The 18386-nt window shown below is 38.7% G+C and overlaps 1 protein-coding gene across 11 annotated transcripts in view; it reads left to right on the forward strand.

Moving 5' to 3' along the window:
• The window catches only part of PHLDB2 (pleckstrin homology like domain family B member 2), a 237269-nt gene that overhangs the window by 200845 nt on the left and 18038 nt on the right, over nucleotides 1–18386 (forward strand). For 10 of the 11 annotated variants that reach the window (XM_036018070.1, XM_036018071.1, XM_036018074.1 and 7 more), the window contains 3 exons: nucleotides 1474–1614; nucleotides 2790–2889; nucleotides 10381–10588. In XM_036018070.1, coding sequence (XP_035873963.1) covers nucleotides 1474–1614; nucleotides 2790–2889; nucleotides 10381–10588 — 449 coding nt within the window. The remainder of the gene's footprint in view (nucleotides 1–1473; nucleotides 1615–2789; nucleotides 2890–10380; nucleotides 10589–18386) is intronic. The other variant, XM_036018080.1, reaches the window with a different exon arrangement.

Here is an 18386-nt window from a genome sequence, read left to right on the forward strand (position 1 = left end):
TTTTTCAAGATAGTAACAGTTACTGCCGTAAAATCCACAGTATAAAAATTTGTGTCAACACAAATTTTTCACACATTATTTAAATCATGATAATAGACATCATTTCCTTGCCATGTGTCAAAATTTGCTAAACATTTTACAGACAGAATCTCATGTCTTCTGACAATCCGGTGAAGTAAACTTCCCTCCACGTTGCCGTCTGGGGAACTGAGGCCCCGTGCAGGTAGCTTATCCACGGTCACCCCGGAAGTCGTGCTTCCGGCCCCTGGAACAGCAGTTTATACTCACCAGATTTTTAAAACTGGTTTGTTATTCTTGATGTTGCCCTTTTTTTTACTACATTTAGTGCACATTCATGCTTGGGTATTTAAAAAAATCTGTTTTGAGCCTCCTTTCAACTATAATTCAATTCCTATGTGAATTTGGCTCCAGAAGATCCTAAGGAGTTGGAGACAGTAGTCCCCAAAGTAGACAACTCTTGGTGTGCTATGCCCAGCCTTTACACTTCTTGAAGGTACCTTTACTACTCTTACCTTTGTTAAAGGACTATATGTATCCACTACTTTTAGGTTAATAAATATTAGCTAATATAAGTAGATAATGGTAAAGTTAAAATGCAAATTGGCATGTGTGAAGGATAATAAAACTTTGGTAACTCAAATTTGCATTATTTTTACATATTTCAAAAGCCCTAGTTTAGTATGGAAATAACCAAACCTAAAGAAACTTGAGTTAGGGAATAACTTTACCATTGAAGGCATTTTTTTTTGAGAGGCCAAGAAAAATTTGGATAAATTTCAAGTTGGCAAAAATTTTGCTGTTAGAATCTGGAAAAAAAAGAGAAATAGTCAACAGGAGGACTTTTTAATGTTCAGAATTACTATGGGGGCTTCTTGGCCAAGATCTTTTTAAAAATAAAATAACAATCTAGAAGAATGCCTTATGTGCAAATGTTATGTCCATTTGGAGTGTGTTTATGTGCCTGAAATAGTCTTCCAACTTTGAAACAACTCCCCTGTTTACTCGTTCTTTCTCTTCATCTTCTTCCTCCTCCCTTTTCTTGTCCTCCTCACACTGGGATCTGTGCCACCACACAGAACTGTCCAGACAAGACAAGGGGAGACACTGCTTACTTGATTTGTCCACTGGCTGTTCCGCCATCCACATGGCAACCATCATAATAATTTGTAAGTTGTCCTGAGGCCCCAAGGCAGCAGGCACTCATTATGGGAGTGAAAGGTAGATTATTTTCTTTTGTTTCTAGGTTCAGAAATAAATTCTCCCAGTGCCTGTGTATCTTACCAAATGCAAGCTAGCCCAAGTCTGTTAGTGAACACAAGTATAAGTTGAATTTAAAGAAGAAAATCTGTTGAAGTTCCCAAACTTCTTTGTGAATGCATACTTCTTAATTTCTTCTGTGACCTGTTTCAATTAGTCAAGTTTTGCTATTCTGCTTTACATTTGCGTTTAAAGCACTTTAGAAGTCTGGAAGAGAGGAAAAAACAGCATAAAGAAGGCCTCTATCTGAGTGACACTTTGCCTCGAAAGAAAACCACAGCTTCCATATCCCCACATTTCAGCAATGCTACTCTGGGGAGAAGCACCGCCCCAAAGGTAGGACATGGGGAGAACCATGGGCTCCACTTTCAGGGAGTCTTCTTGTCATTGTGTTGATTGATGTGCAAAGGTCCTTAAAGAAAATGCTAAATAATAAACCATTAAGTTTGCTTGTTGGGCAGACATTATGACTAAATTGCATTTTCTTTCTTATTCAGAAGACATTTGGAATTGTACACTCTGGGACCAAGAACCTGGTCCAGGGTATTTTTTTTACCATCACCACACAAGTGGCAGGTGGCATTCATGTGGCAGACTCCCATGGCTGCATCCCAGGTCTGGAAGTTGGAAGATATAAGCTCTAGATTACAGGAGTAATAGCACCAGTTCTGAACCTGACACTGGGCTAAGTGCTTTATGTGGATTGTCTCATTTTAAAAACCAGCAACACTATTCAGTACTAATTGTTATCCCCATTGTACATATGGATAAACTGAGGTATGAAGAAGCTAAGTGACTAGCCAAGTACCCTCAGCTGGTCAGCCACGAAGCTGGAATATGAACCCATGTGGTCCGATGCCTAAAACCTCATTCATGTTCTGCTGACGTGCCTGAGAGGTCATTGCAGGAAGAGGAGGAAGGCAAGTGAGAAGGAGGATCTGAGGGGGACAGGCTTTGGGACCCTTCCTTTGACCTTTATCAGAGTAACATTTTAATCTATTTTATAAATTGGTGTTCCAAGTATATTTTACATAAAGGATTTTGCTATTAAAGAGACGGCTGAAACCACTAGGGGAGTTCATAGTCTTCTCCAGCTTTCAGGCTACTAGGTAGCTAGGGGTGGATGGGAATTGGTGCGCTTGGTACAGGATAGGTCTTCTGTGTTCTGGTGCACGCTGTGCATGTGTGCCTGCCCTGCATCTGCCCTCTGCTCCTTATGCATGAAGAGCTTTGAGTTGTTCTTGAAGGGGGTTTTGGAGAACAGGTGTTGTCCTCACCTTTTGGAATTGCTGCTGCTGACAGAATCGCTGTGATGTGGAGACTTCCATGGAGCTCCTTGGGAGGAACAGTGACTGGCCTTCACCATGGAACGTCCATAAATGGGATGGAAGACCTCTCTCCCCTTCCCTCTGCACTTAGATAGGAGCTGTGGAATCAGGGATGTCGTGTCCTGAAGGACCATTTGAGCTGCAGTTGCTTAAGTGTTTCTGCTCACCCCCACATTCTCACAGGCTCACATGCCCCTGGGACAGAGCAACAGCTGTGGCAGTGTGCTCCCTCATTCACTGGCGACCATGACCAAAGACTCAGAGTCTCGGAGGATGCTCAGAGGTACGTAGCTGTAAAAGCAAATGTGGTGTCTTTTGTTAAGCATTAGAATTTTTCAGAGACAGAGGGAAGGAGAACAAGGTTGAGGCTCATTGGAAAGGGCATCAAGCAAAGTCCTCAATTTTACTCTTAACGTGTTCCCTTTGTGAGAGGGGTGTACTGGATGGGACAAATGTAGGTTTATGGTTGTGAGCATGCAAAACACAGTTTATCCTTGTACTATTATTTAGTAATTATTATTTCCCATAGGAACAACTGTAAACCTATTGTTGCCCCCACCCTGTGTATATACATATATTGTTCAAGTTGTACAAAGGTAACTTTTCCTATATATGCATATGACTGGTTGCATAAATGTAATAGTATTCTCAAACCAGAAAGGTTTCTAGAGAATTACTAACCTTTGCATTTGATAGAAAAAAAGAAAAGAATGACCGCTGAGATCCTAAGTTACTCACCCGGTTTGTGGATGAGCCACTGTGTTGACCCATGTGCTAAAGATTCATTGAGCTGGCACAGTAAATAGAGCACTAGTGGCCCAGGACAGAAATCTCTTGGGACTTTTAATGTGGTTTGAACCTTTATTCTCTGTGGTTACTAGGTTTCAGGTAGGTTTTTGATTCTCAGCGTATTTCATTTCTTTATAAAAATACATTGCATGCATTTGTAATGAGGTTCTCAAATAGTCCTTATGGGACTAGAAGAAAGTACGGCAATGCAGTTCCCACTGTGAGATTCTTGTTGAAAATATAGATTTATTGTGTTAACATAGTTGTTTAGGCCAACAACTTGTATTGGCCCTCACTTTTGAACAGGTATGGTGCTAGAGACCAGGAATGCACATGAATGACACGACCCTTTCCCTTGAAATGCTTATAGTCTAGTGAGGGAGAAAGACACATAACAGATAATTTTAATACAATGTGGTAAATGCAGTGATGGAGGTATGCTAGGATGTAAGCGTGGAGGCTGACAGAGTGATGGGCATTTAGCCCTTAGATGTATTCATGCACTAGTGGGATTGAAAGCCATCCCTCCAAGAAGGCTGCCATTCATTTCTGACTCTCAGCCTCTCTGCCAATGATATCAGGATAATCACTGATTTTTCTATCAGAAAAAAACCCTAATATATATATATATATATATATATATATATATATATATATATATATATGAATTCTCGTGTGTATATATATATATGTATGTATATGTAATATGTATATGTATGTATATAACTTTCCTATATATATTCATATATATCACTTGAGTGAGGTTTTTAATATTTACTAGAAGTAATTTAAGAGTTAATAGAGGTGAAAAAGAGTTAATAGAGGCTATAGTGGTCATAAGAGAGGTTTGTAATGTATGGTATGCTTGTGTTAACATTTAAATCAAATACATTTGATTGAACTCTTTTATTTTCTTTTTTTTTAAGATTTTATTTATTTATTTTTAGAGAGGGAAGGGAGGGAGAAAGAGAGAGAGAGAAACATCAATGTGCGGTTGCTGGGGGTCATGGCCTGCAACCCAGGCATGTACCCTGATTGGGAATCGAACCTGTGACACTTTGGTTTGCAGCCCACGCTCAATCCATTGAGCTATGCCAGCCAGGGCTGAACTCTTTTATTTTCTTTACCATAATTTCTTAATGAGCTAAAATAGATCTTATGACTTATAGATAAGAAACATAAATGAATATATTTTGGCTATCATTTATCACTGTTCATTTGTGGGTCAAGTCTATTTTTTATTGAAGCATTTTTCTGCAGTATTTATAGACTTCTTTTTAAATGTGTTTTTCCCACTGGCTGAAGACATCAAAGCATGGACTGGCCCCAATATCTTACTTTATGTTGAAAATATTTTCTTAAAATAGAGAGTAAGAAAAGCTAGACCTTTATACTAACTGGACAGATTTGTGAAAATCAAGAGCTGTTAACATCATTGTGTAAGATGACTCTTGTGAGAGTATGGTGAAACTGAATGGATGTTTGATCTCTAGTTTTATAGTTTAATCTCTGTTTTCCCCTCAAAGAATGGGAATCTGCATGCTAGATTCATATGGGGAAAACTGAGCTGATCCTCTGAGATCACATTAGGGATGTGCCCTCTGCAAAATCTGTTGTCTTTGATCATCCTGCTGTGGTTCTTCCCTGGTAGGCCTTCTGTATGCCTGAGAAGGCTGCAGCTCCAGGCTTTTCCTTCTGCAGCTCTGGTGTTCCTTAAACAGTGTCTGTGGTGCTGGTGAGACAGCTTCTGAGGGAGTAGAGAACTACTGTGTGTATGTCGATCCAACTGGATGTGATGTGTCTTGTGAGGCCAGCCTGCCTCCCTTGGCCCCCCCCCCCCCCCAGAGGGGAAGGGGTTGGGGCTGCAGTTCTTAGGGCCACAGCAGACCATGTAATTGGCCCGTACTGGTGGTCCACCATGACCAGGAGGGTTGAATCATAATACCATTTAGGATTGTTTCACTTGTTGCCTTCATTAAAACAGCAAACACAAGTAAAACTCCATGGTTTTGAAAAAATTGGATCTGGCACATACATTTTCATTAACTCAAATTTAATAATCTTACCATTTTCCTTGATTTACACAATTAACTTAAATGAACTATTTTTTTGCTGCTTATTCGTAATGGATACGTCAAGGACCATGGTGTAAGTATAAGCTTTCCTTCAGTTGCCATTGCTTTAGTGAAATTGACAGCGTGAGTCATGCAGACAATCCGGGAGAGTGGAGTTTAAAAGAGAGAGCCCAGGAGCTGAGCTCTTAAAGTTGTAATGGTCATTGGCTTTTGTGCAACTTGTGAACTATTGCTTTGTAAGCTTTAGAATGAATGAAATCTTTGTCCTTTTGTTTTCCGTTTAACGCAGGAAAGTCCAAGAAAGGTATGACAACCTCCTTGTGTGGTGTTTTTGTTTCCAGCAAGTAGTGAAAGGTCATTGTTGAGTCATCTTTAAGAAATGATCGACTTTAAACCTGTACAATGACAGACTTTTAGTCTAATAATTATATTCTTTTTACACAATGGAGAAAAAAATGTCGCACATTTACTGGGTGCAGCTGCTGTTCATTCATAGGCAGCTGCATGACCCTCTTTGTTTTGCTTTTTATGACGAGGTCAGACTGTGCAGGAAACAGGAATGCTTGGGAAGCATTGTTTTGTAAGACTCAGAATCTAGATAAAGATAAGAGTGGGCCTTGTGGTGTAAATAGGCTAAGTGTAAAACAGGAAGTTACTCTTTTATAAAAAGCCAGGTACAATAAAGCAGGCTACATGGGAGGATGGAAGGAATTAAAAGGTTCCTACTTAATCATGCCATTTAAGACTATATATGTGAAAGACTTAATGGAGAGTGAAGAACAGTTTAAATGGCTGGCCCGAATAAGTAAGATGTTATTACTGTGGCTAGCCGGTAGGGATGTAGGTTGTTAGAGGACTGTTATAAAATTTGATGGATGCTGCTTCAAATAATTGAATGGTATTTTACAAACCTTAGCTCTTAAAAACAGTTTGTTATGTCTGCATGAAAAAAAAGAACTGTTTTATAGATATAATCTTGTTTTTATTCTCCCTGTTTTCTGGTTGACTGATGTATGTGAAAGACTTTTTTCCCTTAACAAATCTTTTTTGACTGTGTGCATGTGTCATAAGCTTATTTTTTAACTTCTTGAATTCTCTATAAACTCTGATTTAATCTAAAAATGTGAACATCTTGCCTTGTCAAGCTGGTATCTATCATTACTAACACTGCCCATGACTGCATGTTGGAAGTGTTGTATATTTTTCCCATCCCCTGATCATCCTTTCTGATCTTGTCTTTTCTTTCCTTTTTCTGTGATTCTCTTCACTTCTGACTTGTCCTGTCCCTTCACCTTCCGGCTGTGGAACATGGTTAGGAAGAATGAATTTCCCAGCAGGTGAGCTATGAAAGGTTAAATTGTGAGAAATACTGATTGGTTTTATCCACTTAAACCCAGCTTATAATTTTACATCATTTTATTTTCTATACTAAGGTCTAGATAGTAGTTTAAAGTGTATGCCACACATTTGGAAGATGCATATCTCACAATGGTCACCTCACATAGCACTCCTCAGGCCCCATTAGCCAGAATTCACAGAGACTGGCATTGAAGAGCATAACAGTAAATGGACCTGGCACATGCAAAATACTAGCTCTTCTTGGGCAGTGAAGAGACTTAGTTTGTTTGAGTTCCTTGTATGTATTATGCTTAGGAGCTACCTCAGATATTATCAGGCCTCCCTGTATAAACCTTGTAAGATACCCTTTCAATTAGCTATTTCTGTCTAGATAGGAAGGAATTGAAGCATGTGCAAGGCCCTTTTTACTGTACTTTTCAGTTGCTGTCCACAGCTGAATGTTATTCTTGCTGCATAGCTTAAAAGCAACACAAGCAGTCTCTGAGGCTGGGAAAATCTCATTTTTCCCAATCCACTGACTTGTCCCACCCCAACAGTAAATGCATTCCAGTTCCTTATTTAGCCACTAATTTGGTTGCCATTTGTAGATGAGAAATGAATTCATCAAGCTACTCTTCATTTCATGACATCCATATGCTAAATAAATGGGGATTCTGTGATGAACAGCATAGGTGTGCCTTGATAAATCACACCTGTTCTGTGATACTTCACTGCTCCAGAGCTGCTCCTTGGGCCTCCTACTAGGTGCCCTCCTCCTACTCTCCTGTGGTGTGTCCTCCATCGAAAGTACCTATACTTTTGAATGGCCAGGCCAGAGGCTGAATCCCCAAACCAGCCCTTTGGAACCCCACCTGTACAATTCCAGAGGAGCACTCTGTGCCCTTATTTGTAACTGCAGGGGCAACTTGTTTTGGGGGCGAATTGTTCAGGAGGGAGGAGGTTAAGCCAGGTGACAGTTGAGTTCATTGTACTCAGTAAAGTGTCGCCAGTTGGGAGAAATGAGGAGCTCCATAAGATACAACATTTCCATTCACATTGGATCCACAGGAAACAAAAATCCTGTATTGTGAAATATTTGCTTATTAGCAGCAGGCTTGTTCATTTAAGCTGCTATAAAAATGTAAGGTTTATTTTACCACCGGAATGATGGAAGAGTGTCTGAGACATAGAGCCAAACCTCAACAAATAGTGAGGGGATGTGGGGAATTTATGTGCACACTCCTTAGCACAGCACACCCGGTCACACACCTCTTCCTCATGCCCGCATCTGAGGAAGCGTGCCCGCATTTTAATTTACTGTCTACTCACCTGAAGGTGGTAAGTTTATTTTCTTATTCTGTGATACTTGGGGGTAAGGGGGAGGACATCCTGGAAGGTCTGAGGAACAGGGCACGCACTGTTTTAAGAAGAAATATACTTACCTTCTTTCCTGCTTTTCTAAGAAGGCATTAGTTGCCTTGTAGGGGGTGACTGTTCCCCATTATGAAAAAGTGAAGACAGAGGGGAGGTTGTGGCAGGGCCCATGTCATTGCCAAGGGGACGACTTCTGTATGTTTTACATGCCATGGTTGTCTTTTCGGGATTTGGTTTTTATACTAACACAAAGAAATGTCATCCATGCAGTTGGTGACAACGTGGAAGTTTTCTTTGCTAATAAATCTGTTTTGAAAGCATAAGGCAAGATAACATGTATGACCTTTTCGAATAATTTTTGGTGTTTTTTTTGTTGCCCTCCTTTTCATCATGAATAATTGGAAACAATTTAAAAGGAGCAGTTAGTAATTCCAAAAGTTCAAATATCAAAGGTAAATAATTAAGTAATGAATTATTTTGCCTTTGTTTTTCTTAATTAAAGGCACATGCACAATGCATATGACCATACTGGCTTCACTTAATGCTTTATGCATTAATCACTGCAATTAATGATAATCTGCTTAACATCTCCTGGTGCACATCTTCCCTTAGCTAAGGGATATGTAGCTTTTACATAGGTATGTGTGTCTGTCTTGGTATTTATTATTACACCTAATATTAAGGAAACTTACTTTCCCAAAAGATGCCTTAATCTGAACTAATGTATTTTCACTTAGCTAAAACGGCTTCAAATACTAATGCATGAAAACTCCTCATAGAACTGAAATCAGTTGACAGTAACTTTGGGTGTATGATGCTTTGTATCATGGATGTGGCTTTTGGTTTTAACTGGAAATGTTTAATCCATAGCAGAGGAAGCTACCCGGAATCACTCTCCTTCTCTCTCCCTCTTGCCTGATTTTTGATAATTTCATGACCTATTAAAAGCCTCATTGAAAGATAGGCAGGGCACAAGAAAAGCAGCAAAATTCAAATGGCCCAATTGTAAACTTTTAATAGGTCTGACAGTCAGTTTACTCAGGGAGAAAGAGATGATGCAAACTACAGTACTGGCTAGAGCAAAATCTTTTAAATGAAGTGAAGAATTTGTTTATCAGTATGCCCCATGCTTCCTGAGTGTATGAAACACAGAGAACCGAAAGGAAAAACATAGCGTGACTCATGGTACCCAATATCAGCTACCAGAGAGAAAGCCATAGCAATAACCAAAGACATAATGTGCAGCGGACTAAGTACTAGGGCAAGAAAAACACCTGTTAGTAATGGCACTTCTGCTGCCATTGTATTATAACAGTTCCTACATTGTCATGCGGTTGATATCATCAACTAGCAGAGGGCTGACAGTTAAGTGGAAAAAGAAGACAGCTATAAAGAGTAGGTTCTCGGATAATGTCGTTTTGTTATAACATTGGTGAGATGCCATAGAAACTTAACTCATTTACATCAATTAGCCTATGGTAAAAACTGGTTTTCTTATGCGAGTTTCACCACAGTTCCAAGAACCTGTCGATGATGTTAGGACTTACTGTGTATACAGTAATGAGGAGTACAGTCATTGAAAGAATTATTGACTCTGAATGTTTTATATAAGTATTTGGCAGACAAGGGAAATTGAAAAAAAAAATGAGAAGAATGTCCAGTTTGGCTCTTACCCAGATTACAAGCATTGGTGATGATGAGTGAGTGACAGGTTCCTCAACTGCTACCCCGAGGTGGTCCACTTGCTCCTTCGTGACCTGACCCAGGATCCTTTAAATAAGAATATCATTAAGGAGGTGGTTGCCCGAGGACCCTGGTGTTGCTTATCCCTAAGAGTCATTTTGCCTTGACTTGAACCCAGAGATTTTGGGAGGACTCAGGGCCTGCAGTTGTGTTTCTGTTTTGGTTTTCTTTTGTCTCTGTGTGTGCTGGTTATCGCTCTGAGTTGTGCAGAGATGTGTGCCTGGCACAGGAAAGTATCAAGTGATCTACTGGCAAAACAAGATCAGTCTCGAGAGCACTTTGAAATTCTTGCTTGCACCAAGCATGATGCTGTTTCTTTGATCTTCTTGGCTTCAAAACAAACTAGACCAAGGGCCAAGTTTCATAGGCAGATGTTTTGGGTTGCTGGTTTGAGTCTTATGAGATCTAAGACTGAAAAATGAGGCATAGTAACATATTTATGGCTCTTTCCTTAGGGTATAATCACCAACAGATGAGTGAAGGACAAAGGCAGAAATCTTCCGAATTCTACAACCGCACAGCATCTGAATCAAATGTCTACTTGAACAGTTTCCACTACCCAGATCATGGCTACAAGGACCAGGCCTTTGATACTCTGAGCCTAGACAGCTCTGATAGCATGGAGACCAGCATCTCTGCTTGCTCACCTGACAATATTTCTAGGTAAGATTTATTTGTAGGTAAGGTTTCTGGTTTTGAGAAGTACCTGCTGGTTTCAAAAAGTAAAGACATCAATTTCGGTAATGTATATGTATATGTACAAGCCCAAATTTCTGTGACATAAAGAGTTTGTAAAGCAGAAGAAGGTTGGGTGTGATGGTGGCCTTTAAAATAGTTTCTTTGTACCCTGTGTGACTTAGCCAGTCACATAATTCACCTTTCTTCTTTATTACATTAGAATGCGCATGTATACTGTGCTTCAAAATCGTTCTGCTTCTGTCAGTTGACTACCAGCTTCATTAGGACCATTTTTGATTAAATGAAAAAATAATTTCCGCCATGTCTAGTGTGGCTCAGTTGACTGGGCGTCGTCTGCAAAGTGAAAGGTCATGGGTTTGATTCCGGTTCAGGGCACAAGGCACGTGTCTGGGGTGCAGGTTCAGTCCCTGAGAGAGAACTGATCAATGTTTCCCTCTCACATCAATGCTTCTCTCCCTCCCCTCCCCTTCTCTAAAAATAAATAAAATGAATTTTTTTTAATTTCCAACAACAGAGTAAGAACTTTGAAGGATCTCTTACTCTTGTGGTTCATTAAAAGGCAGGCTTTATCTGTTCTGCATATTAAAATTTTTATAAGCATTTAACCATTGACATTTGTTTTCATAGTTTGAGACAAGCAAAGATGTCTTTATGGAATTATGGCTAAATGCACATCTAAAACATAGATCTAGTCATGGTACCTCCTTCTCTTCAAAAGCTGTGATGACACACTACTACCTTTTGAATAAAGTCAGACCCCAGAACATGGCATTCTAGATTCAGCCCAACTCCCCAGTCACTCTCTCCTCCCGGTACCTCTCACAGAACTTCTTATTAATTGACAATGTGAAGGCTTCTCAGGTCTCTGTGCCTTTGACCGTATTGCTCCTTGTCCTGGAATTGTGTAGTTTGTTCATTCATTCATTTATAGGCTCTTTCATTCCACAAACACACGTGGATTGCTGTACAGTCAGTGGTAGGCTGGAGTCGGCTCACACTGGCTGGCACATGTGAAATGTGCACTTCTTCTAACTCTGTGGTCAGTGATGCCAGGTCAGTAGTGTGAGACTGGCCATGGTGAGCGTATATATTCCCCATAAATCAGCAATTGCCATACATCAGGGTTTTTGTTTTCCTCCAGAGAGCTTGTTTACCAGCACACCTCTGCCTATAGTCAGTTCATGCGTTCATGTGTTTATTCACTCAACCTGTACTTGCTGAGCACAGATCTTGCCTAGCATTGCAAAATATCTACTCCATTCCCATTGTCCTGCTCCCATCTAAGCCTGGAGAAATTCTCCTCATTCCTCAAGTTCAAACTTAGGTTGGAAACTCATGAAAATTTTTTCTTCATGGCTTTCTTTTCTGTTTCCATTGTACTAGATACCTTTTCCTATTATATCTCTGATCCCATTGTAGTACAAATTGTTTTCTTCAGTAATTAATTGGTGAATTCCTCAATGTCAAGGGAGTTGTCTAATCATCTTTCAATTTTTACACCCAGTAGAGATATTGGCAGAGTGCAGGTATTCAATAAGTGTCGGCTAAATAAATGCCTCAGGATATAGTAAAATGAACATATTTTTAATTTTGATATTTTTCTGTTTGAATTATTTAATTGGCTGAGAACCATTTCGATTTTAAGCTCCCTAAAATGTCCAATATTCAATTAATGTCAGTTGGTCACTTGTGTGTCTCAAAAGAAAATGTCTGATTGGATAATTGCCGTCAAACTTTCCCATGGTGGAATGAAGCCTCCAGCTGGAAACAGGAATACCTGTACTACTTAGAGCAGATCTCCGACCTTTCGTGGCCCCGATTGTTACTCTGTGAAATGGAGGGATTATTTTTGGAAATAAAGAGATGTCAGATTTTTAAATATTTTGATAGAAAATTTCTATTATCTAAATATAATTTCTTTTCTTACAAAGGTTTCAATAATTCTCCCCCTACCCTGCAAAAAAAAAAGTTAAAAAGAGTGACAGAGGCAAAGGGAAAGTAACATTATTAGCAAATTATACTTAGCTTTTGGGTTAGTTTTAGTTAGTATTTCTTAAATTAAAGGAATATGAGAGACCTAAATGTAACCAGACATTAGAGCCAGGAAATCTGGGAGGAGGGGAAGAAGGATAGATACTACATTCTGTGGTAAGTACAATACAGTATATTTTAGTTCTGGCATTAATGGGTGAAGTATTAATGTTACTGGATATATTCCATCAGGAGTTCCTGGGGAAAACACAAAAGCAACCCTACAACTATAGTTTTGCTTGTCACATGGAAATGACCAAAATTTAAAGAGGGAATTATATAATAATAATAATGAATAAAGATGATATTTTTGCTGCCATTATTAGTTAATGTTAGAAGGGTTAGTATTTCACTTTATTTGATATTAGAAGATGCAGCATCTCACGAATAAAAAGTGTAACATGACTGTTTGGGGAAGACACTTGAGCATGTGGAGCAGTTGGGCACCCAACCTTCTGTCGCCCGCCAGGTGCCCAGGTGGCACCTGCTGTCCTGCCGAGGCTGCTGGGGCCACTCCAGTGGGCCTGGAGCTAAGGTTCTCAGGAGAGAAATCCTAGAACTTTGAGTAGTTATTCATAAATGATCGGTGACCAATGTAAACTGACCAATTTGGTGTGGTATTTTTGAATAACAGGATACAAGCAAAAGTCAGAAACTCAGCAACTGTTACATAATGATGATGGGGGAATAAAAGTTGGATGTTAAAAGAGAGACTGCAAAATGCAGCAATTTAGTTTTCCAACGTAGTCATCTCAGAGGGACCTCCCACATTTCTTTGGCACTTTGTCCTTAGTTGTTATTTTGAAAACATCAAACTACTCTTCCGTCTTTCCTAATAATTGTGAATATGTTAATAACGATATTCTCATGGTGAACCCTTGATAGCTTGGCCTTTTTAATTCCTTTTTATTTTTGAGCCATCTTTAATAAATAAATACACTCTAAGGTTTTTTCTATCTTTATGGCTTTTCTTCTTCTGTTTCCTGCTCCCCACTTCTCTTTCCCCTCCATAGTTAGAAATTCATGTGCATCTCCCCAAATCCACACTCCCCACACTCCATCTCTCATGTTTAATGGTGGTAAACAAAAACGGTGCAGCAGTGAGTACCGGAAATTACCTAGAAAGGGACCACTTTGATTATATTTACCAAGCATTAGAAGTTGAGATTTGAACACTTAATCACAGAGACCAGCAAAAATTTAATTTATTTTTATTTGCTCATTCAGTTGCTTTTTCTTAGAATGGTGTCTAAGGGTAGAACATGAGAATGTTTCCACTGAACATGCTACATTTAGAAAACAGCATTATTGGGGGGATCATTCCTGGCAGATATGATAATTATATGTGGCCAGAGTCATTTTCCACAGTTACTTCACACAGAATTTGTTAGGGCGGTTGGCACTGTGGGCTGTGAAAGAATTCACAAAGAGAATAAATTGTAGAGAGTAAAGACTTCATTCACTCTCCAAGAAAGGAGAGGGGCATGGTGTGGGAGGATACACCAACATTGATGGGTGGGATCTTTGAGCTCTTATTGAATTATGACTGGATTATAAAAGGGTGGGGCGGTTGCTGTTGTGAGGCCCCAGGCTGTTGGGGGCATCATAATAGGAGGCTGCAGTTTGTTCCAATGTTATCTTCTGCCTGTGGCTGTAGGGTGTGGTTAGTCACCTTCAGTTCTTGCTTCCCAGTAATTTCCAGTCCTGGGGACAAGCTCAGAGGAGTAAAATGGCAGCCGTGTTCAACAAGGTCACATGCCTGCTCAGCAAATGGTGCCAGGATAGCAAATGGGCCTGGCTTCACCCTTTCAGAGCTGACCTGGTGGTGCTAGCAGTTGTGGATAATCAATCACCACAGTCAGAAATTACTACAGCATTTATTTAATTTTGCTGTCAGATCCTAAGAAGGTCAAAAAGTTGAAGCCAAAGTAAAAGATGCCTGTTAACAGTCTAGTATAAAAGGAAGAGAGAGAAAAACAAAAAATTTCTCCTCTGTGCCATCATGTATGTTTTAAAAATTTCATGTTACCCTAAAATAAACTTACATCCATAATTGTGATGGAAAATAAATGATAAACATCAGGTAAGTGGGTTAATAGGAACTACTATTTGGAATATTCATTATGACAGCACATTATTATTATGTTTTATTTTATTGTATTTTTTCCATTACTATTTAGCTCCCTTATACCCTCCTCCTTGTGAACATAGGTGCTTATGTTCTTTTGAATTTATGTTTTGGGTTTCTTCAGATATATTCCCAAAAGTGGAATCATTGGGCCACGAGGCAGATCCATTTTTAATTTAATGAGGTATCTCCATACTGCATTCCACAGTGAGGTATCTCCATACTGCTTCCACACAGTGCAAAAGGATTCCCCTTTCTCCACATCCTGACTCTTTGTTGATTGATTTGATGACAGCCATTCTGATGAGTGTGATGTAGTATCTCATTGTGGTTTTAATTTGCATTTCTCTAATGATTAGTGACATTGAGCATCTTTTCATATGTCTACTGGCCATCTGTATGTCCTCTTTGGAGACGTGTCTATTCAGGTCCTTTGTCCATTTTTTACTAGGCTTGTTTATTTTTTTTTTGGTGTTGAGTTTTCTAAGTACTTTATAAATTTTTTATATTAATCCCTTATCAGACATACTGGTGAATATGGTCTCCCATTCTGTGGGTTGTCTTTTTATTTTGTTGATGTTTCTCTTTGCTATGCAAAAACTTTTTAGTTTGATGTAGTCCCATTTGTTTATTTTTTCTTTTGTTTCCCTTGCCTAGGGAGATATATCTGATAAAATATTACTATAAGCAATGTCCAAAATTTTGCTGCTTATGTTTTCTCCTAAGATTTTATGGTTTAAGCTCTAACATTTAAGTGTTTAATTCATTTTGAATTTATTCTTGTGTGTGGTGTAAAAAGGTGGTCTAGTTTCATTTTTCTGCACGTGTCTGCCCAGTTTTCCCAACAGCATTTATTGAATAAACTGTCTTTAGCCCATTGTATGTGCTTACTTCCTCTGTCAAATGTTAATTGACTATAAATTATGGGTTTATTTCTGGACTCTATTCCATTGATCTGTTTGTCTGTTTTTATGCCAGTACCATGCTGTTTTGGCTACTATGGCCATACAGTATAGTTTGATATCAGCTAATGTGATTCCTCCAACATTGTTCTCGTTTCTCAGTATTGCTGTTGCCAATGGGGCCATTTTTGGTTCCATATAAATTTGTGAAGTATTTGTTCTAGTTCTATGAAATACATCATTAGAATTTTGAGAGAAATTGCATTGAATCTACAGATTGCTTTGGGTAGTATGAGCATTTTAATGATGCTAATTCTTCCTATTCAGGAACATGGTGTGTGCTCACACTAATTTGTATCTTCCTTAGTTTCTTTCTTCAGTGTCTTATAATTTGCCAAGCACAGTCTTTTATACCCTTTTTTAGGTTTATTCCTAAGCATTTTATTCTTTTTGGGGCATTTGTGAGTGGGATTGTTTTCATAATTTCCATTTCATTTAGTTCATTATTGGCATATAAAAATGCAACTGATTTTGGATATTAATTTTGTATCCTGCTATTTTGCCAAATTCATTTATCACTTCTAGTAGTTACTTGGTAGAATATTAGGGGTTCTCTGTGTATAATCTCTTGTCACATGCAAATAAAGACAGCTTTACTTCTTTCTTTGCAATTTGGATGCCTTTTATTTTTTCTTCTTGTCAGATTGTTATGGCTAAGGCTTCCAGTATTATGTTGAATAAGAGAGGTTAAAGCAGAAAACCTTGTCTTGTTCCCAATCTTAAGGGGAAAGTTTGCAGGTTTTGCCTATTGAGTATGACGCTGGCAGTGGATTTGTCATATGTGGCCCTTATTGTGCTTAGGGATGTTCCTTCTATTCTCACTTTGCTGAGAGTTTTTGTCATAAATGGGTGCTGGATTTTATCCAGTGCTTTTTCTGCATCTATTAATATGATCATGTTGTTTTTATCCTTCATTTTTTTTAATCTAGTGAATCACATTTATTGATTTGTGAATCTTACACCAACCTTGCATTCCTGGAATAAATCCCACTTGATCATGGTGTATGATCTTTTCAGTGCATTGCTGTATTTGGTTTGCTAATTTTCTTTCAGGATTTTCACATATATGTTCATCAGGGATATTGTCCTATAATTTTCTTTTTTTGTACTATCTTTATCTGGTTTTGGAATTAGGACAATTCTGGTCTCATGAAAGAGCTTGGGAGCTTGCCTCCTCTTGAATGTTTAGAAATTGTCTTAGGAGGAATTCCAGCCAAGGTGGAGGCATAGGCAGAAATACTTCACTTATATAGACAACCAAAAGAAGGATAACAACCAATTTAAAAACAATAAACAGCCAGAACTGCTAGAATAACAAACTTCATAGAACTCCGACAGCCAAGGAGTTAAAGAAACATTCATCCAGACTGGTGCCCCGAGACAAAGAAATGTGGCTCAAATGAAAGAACAGATCAAAACTCCAGAAAAAAGAGCTAAGCAACAAGGAGATAGACAATCTATCTGATGCAGAGTTCAAAACACTGGTAATCAGGATGCTCACAGAATTGATTGAGCTCACTTGCAAAATGAAAAAAGAAATGAAGGCCACACAAAGAGAAATGAAGCAAAATATACAGGAAACCAACAATGAAGGGAAGAAAACCAGGACTCAAATCAACCATTTAGAATAAAATGAAGAAATAAACATCCAACCAGAACATAATGAGTACATAAGAATTCAGAAAAATGAGGAGAGTCTTAGGAACCTCTGGTACAACTTTAAGCACTCCAACATCCGAATCATAGGGGTGCCAGAAGAAGAACAACAGCAAGAAATTGAAAAGTTATTTGAACAAATAATGAAGGAAAACTTCTTCAGTCTGGTGAAGGAAATAGACTTCCAGGAAATCCAGGAAGCCCAGGGAGTCCCAAAGAAATTGGACCCAAGGAAGCACACACTGAGGCACATCATAATTCAAGATTAAAGATAAGGAGGGAATCTTAAAAGCAGCAAGAGGAAAGGAGACAGTTACCTACAAAGGAGTGCCTATAAGACTGCCAGCTGATTTCTCAAAAGAAACCTTCCAGGAAAGAAGTGGAGAGAAGTATTTGAAGTTATGAAGGGCCAGGACCTACATCCAAGATTACTCTTTACAGCAAAGCTATCAGTTAAAATGGAAGGGCAGATAAAGTCCTTCCCAGATAAAGTAAGGTTAAAGAAGTGCCAAGCCCTTATTATTTGAAATGTTAAAGTGATTTATCTAAGAAATAGATTAAAAAACTATTAATAATAAAATGACAACAAACTCATAACTGCCAACAGCTGAACCTAAAACACAAAAGCAAAGACTAAGCAAACAACTAGAACAGGAACAGAATCACGGAAATGGAGATCACATGGAGGATTATCAATGTGGAGGCGTAGGGGGAGAATGAGGGAGAAGGTACAGAGAATAAGAAGCATAACTGGTAGACATAAAATAGACAGGGGGAAGGTTAAGAATAGTATATGAAAAAGAGAAGCCAAAAAATTTATATGTACAACCCATGGACATGAACTTAAGTGGGGAATGCTGGAGGGTGGAGTGGAGGAGCAGTGCAGGATAGAGGGGAAATAAAAGGGAGAAAAAAATTGGGAAACTTTAATAGCATAATCAATAAAATATACTTAAAAATAAAACAAAATTTAACAAAATAAAAA

This window comes from Phyllostomus discolor, chromosome 2 (assembly GCF_004126475.2).
Source record: "Phyllostomus discolor isolate MPI-MPIP mPhyDis1 chromosome 2, mPhyDis1.pri.v3, whole genome shotgun sequence".
NCBI lineage: Eukaryota > Metazoa > Chordata > Mammalia > Chiroptera > Phyllostomidae > Phyllostomus > Phyllostomus discolor.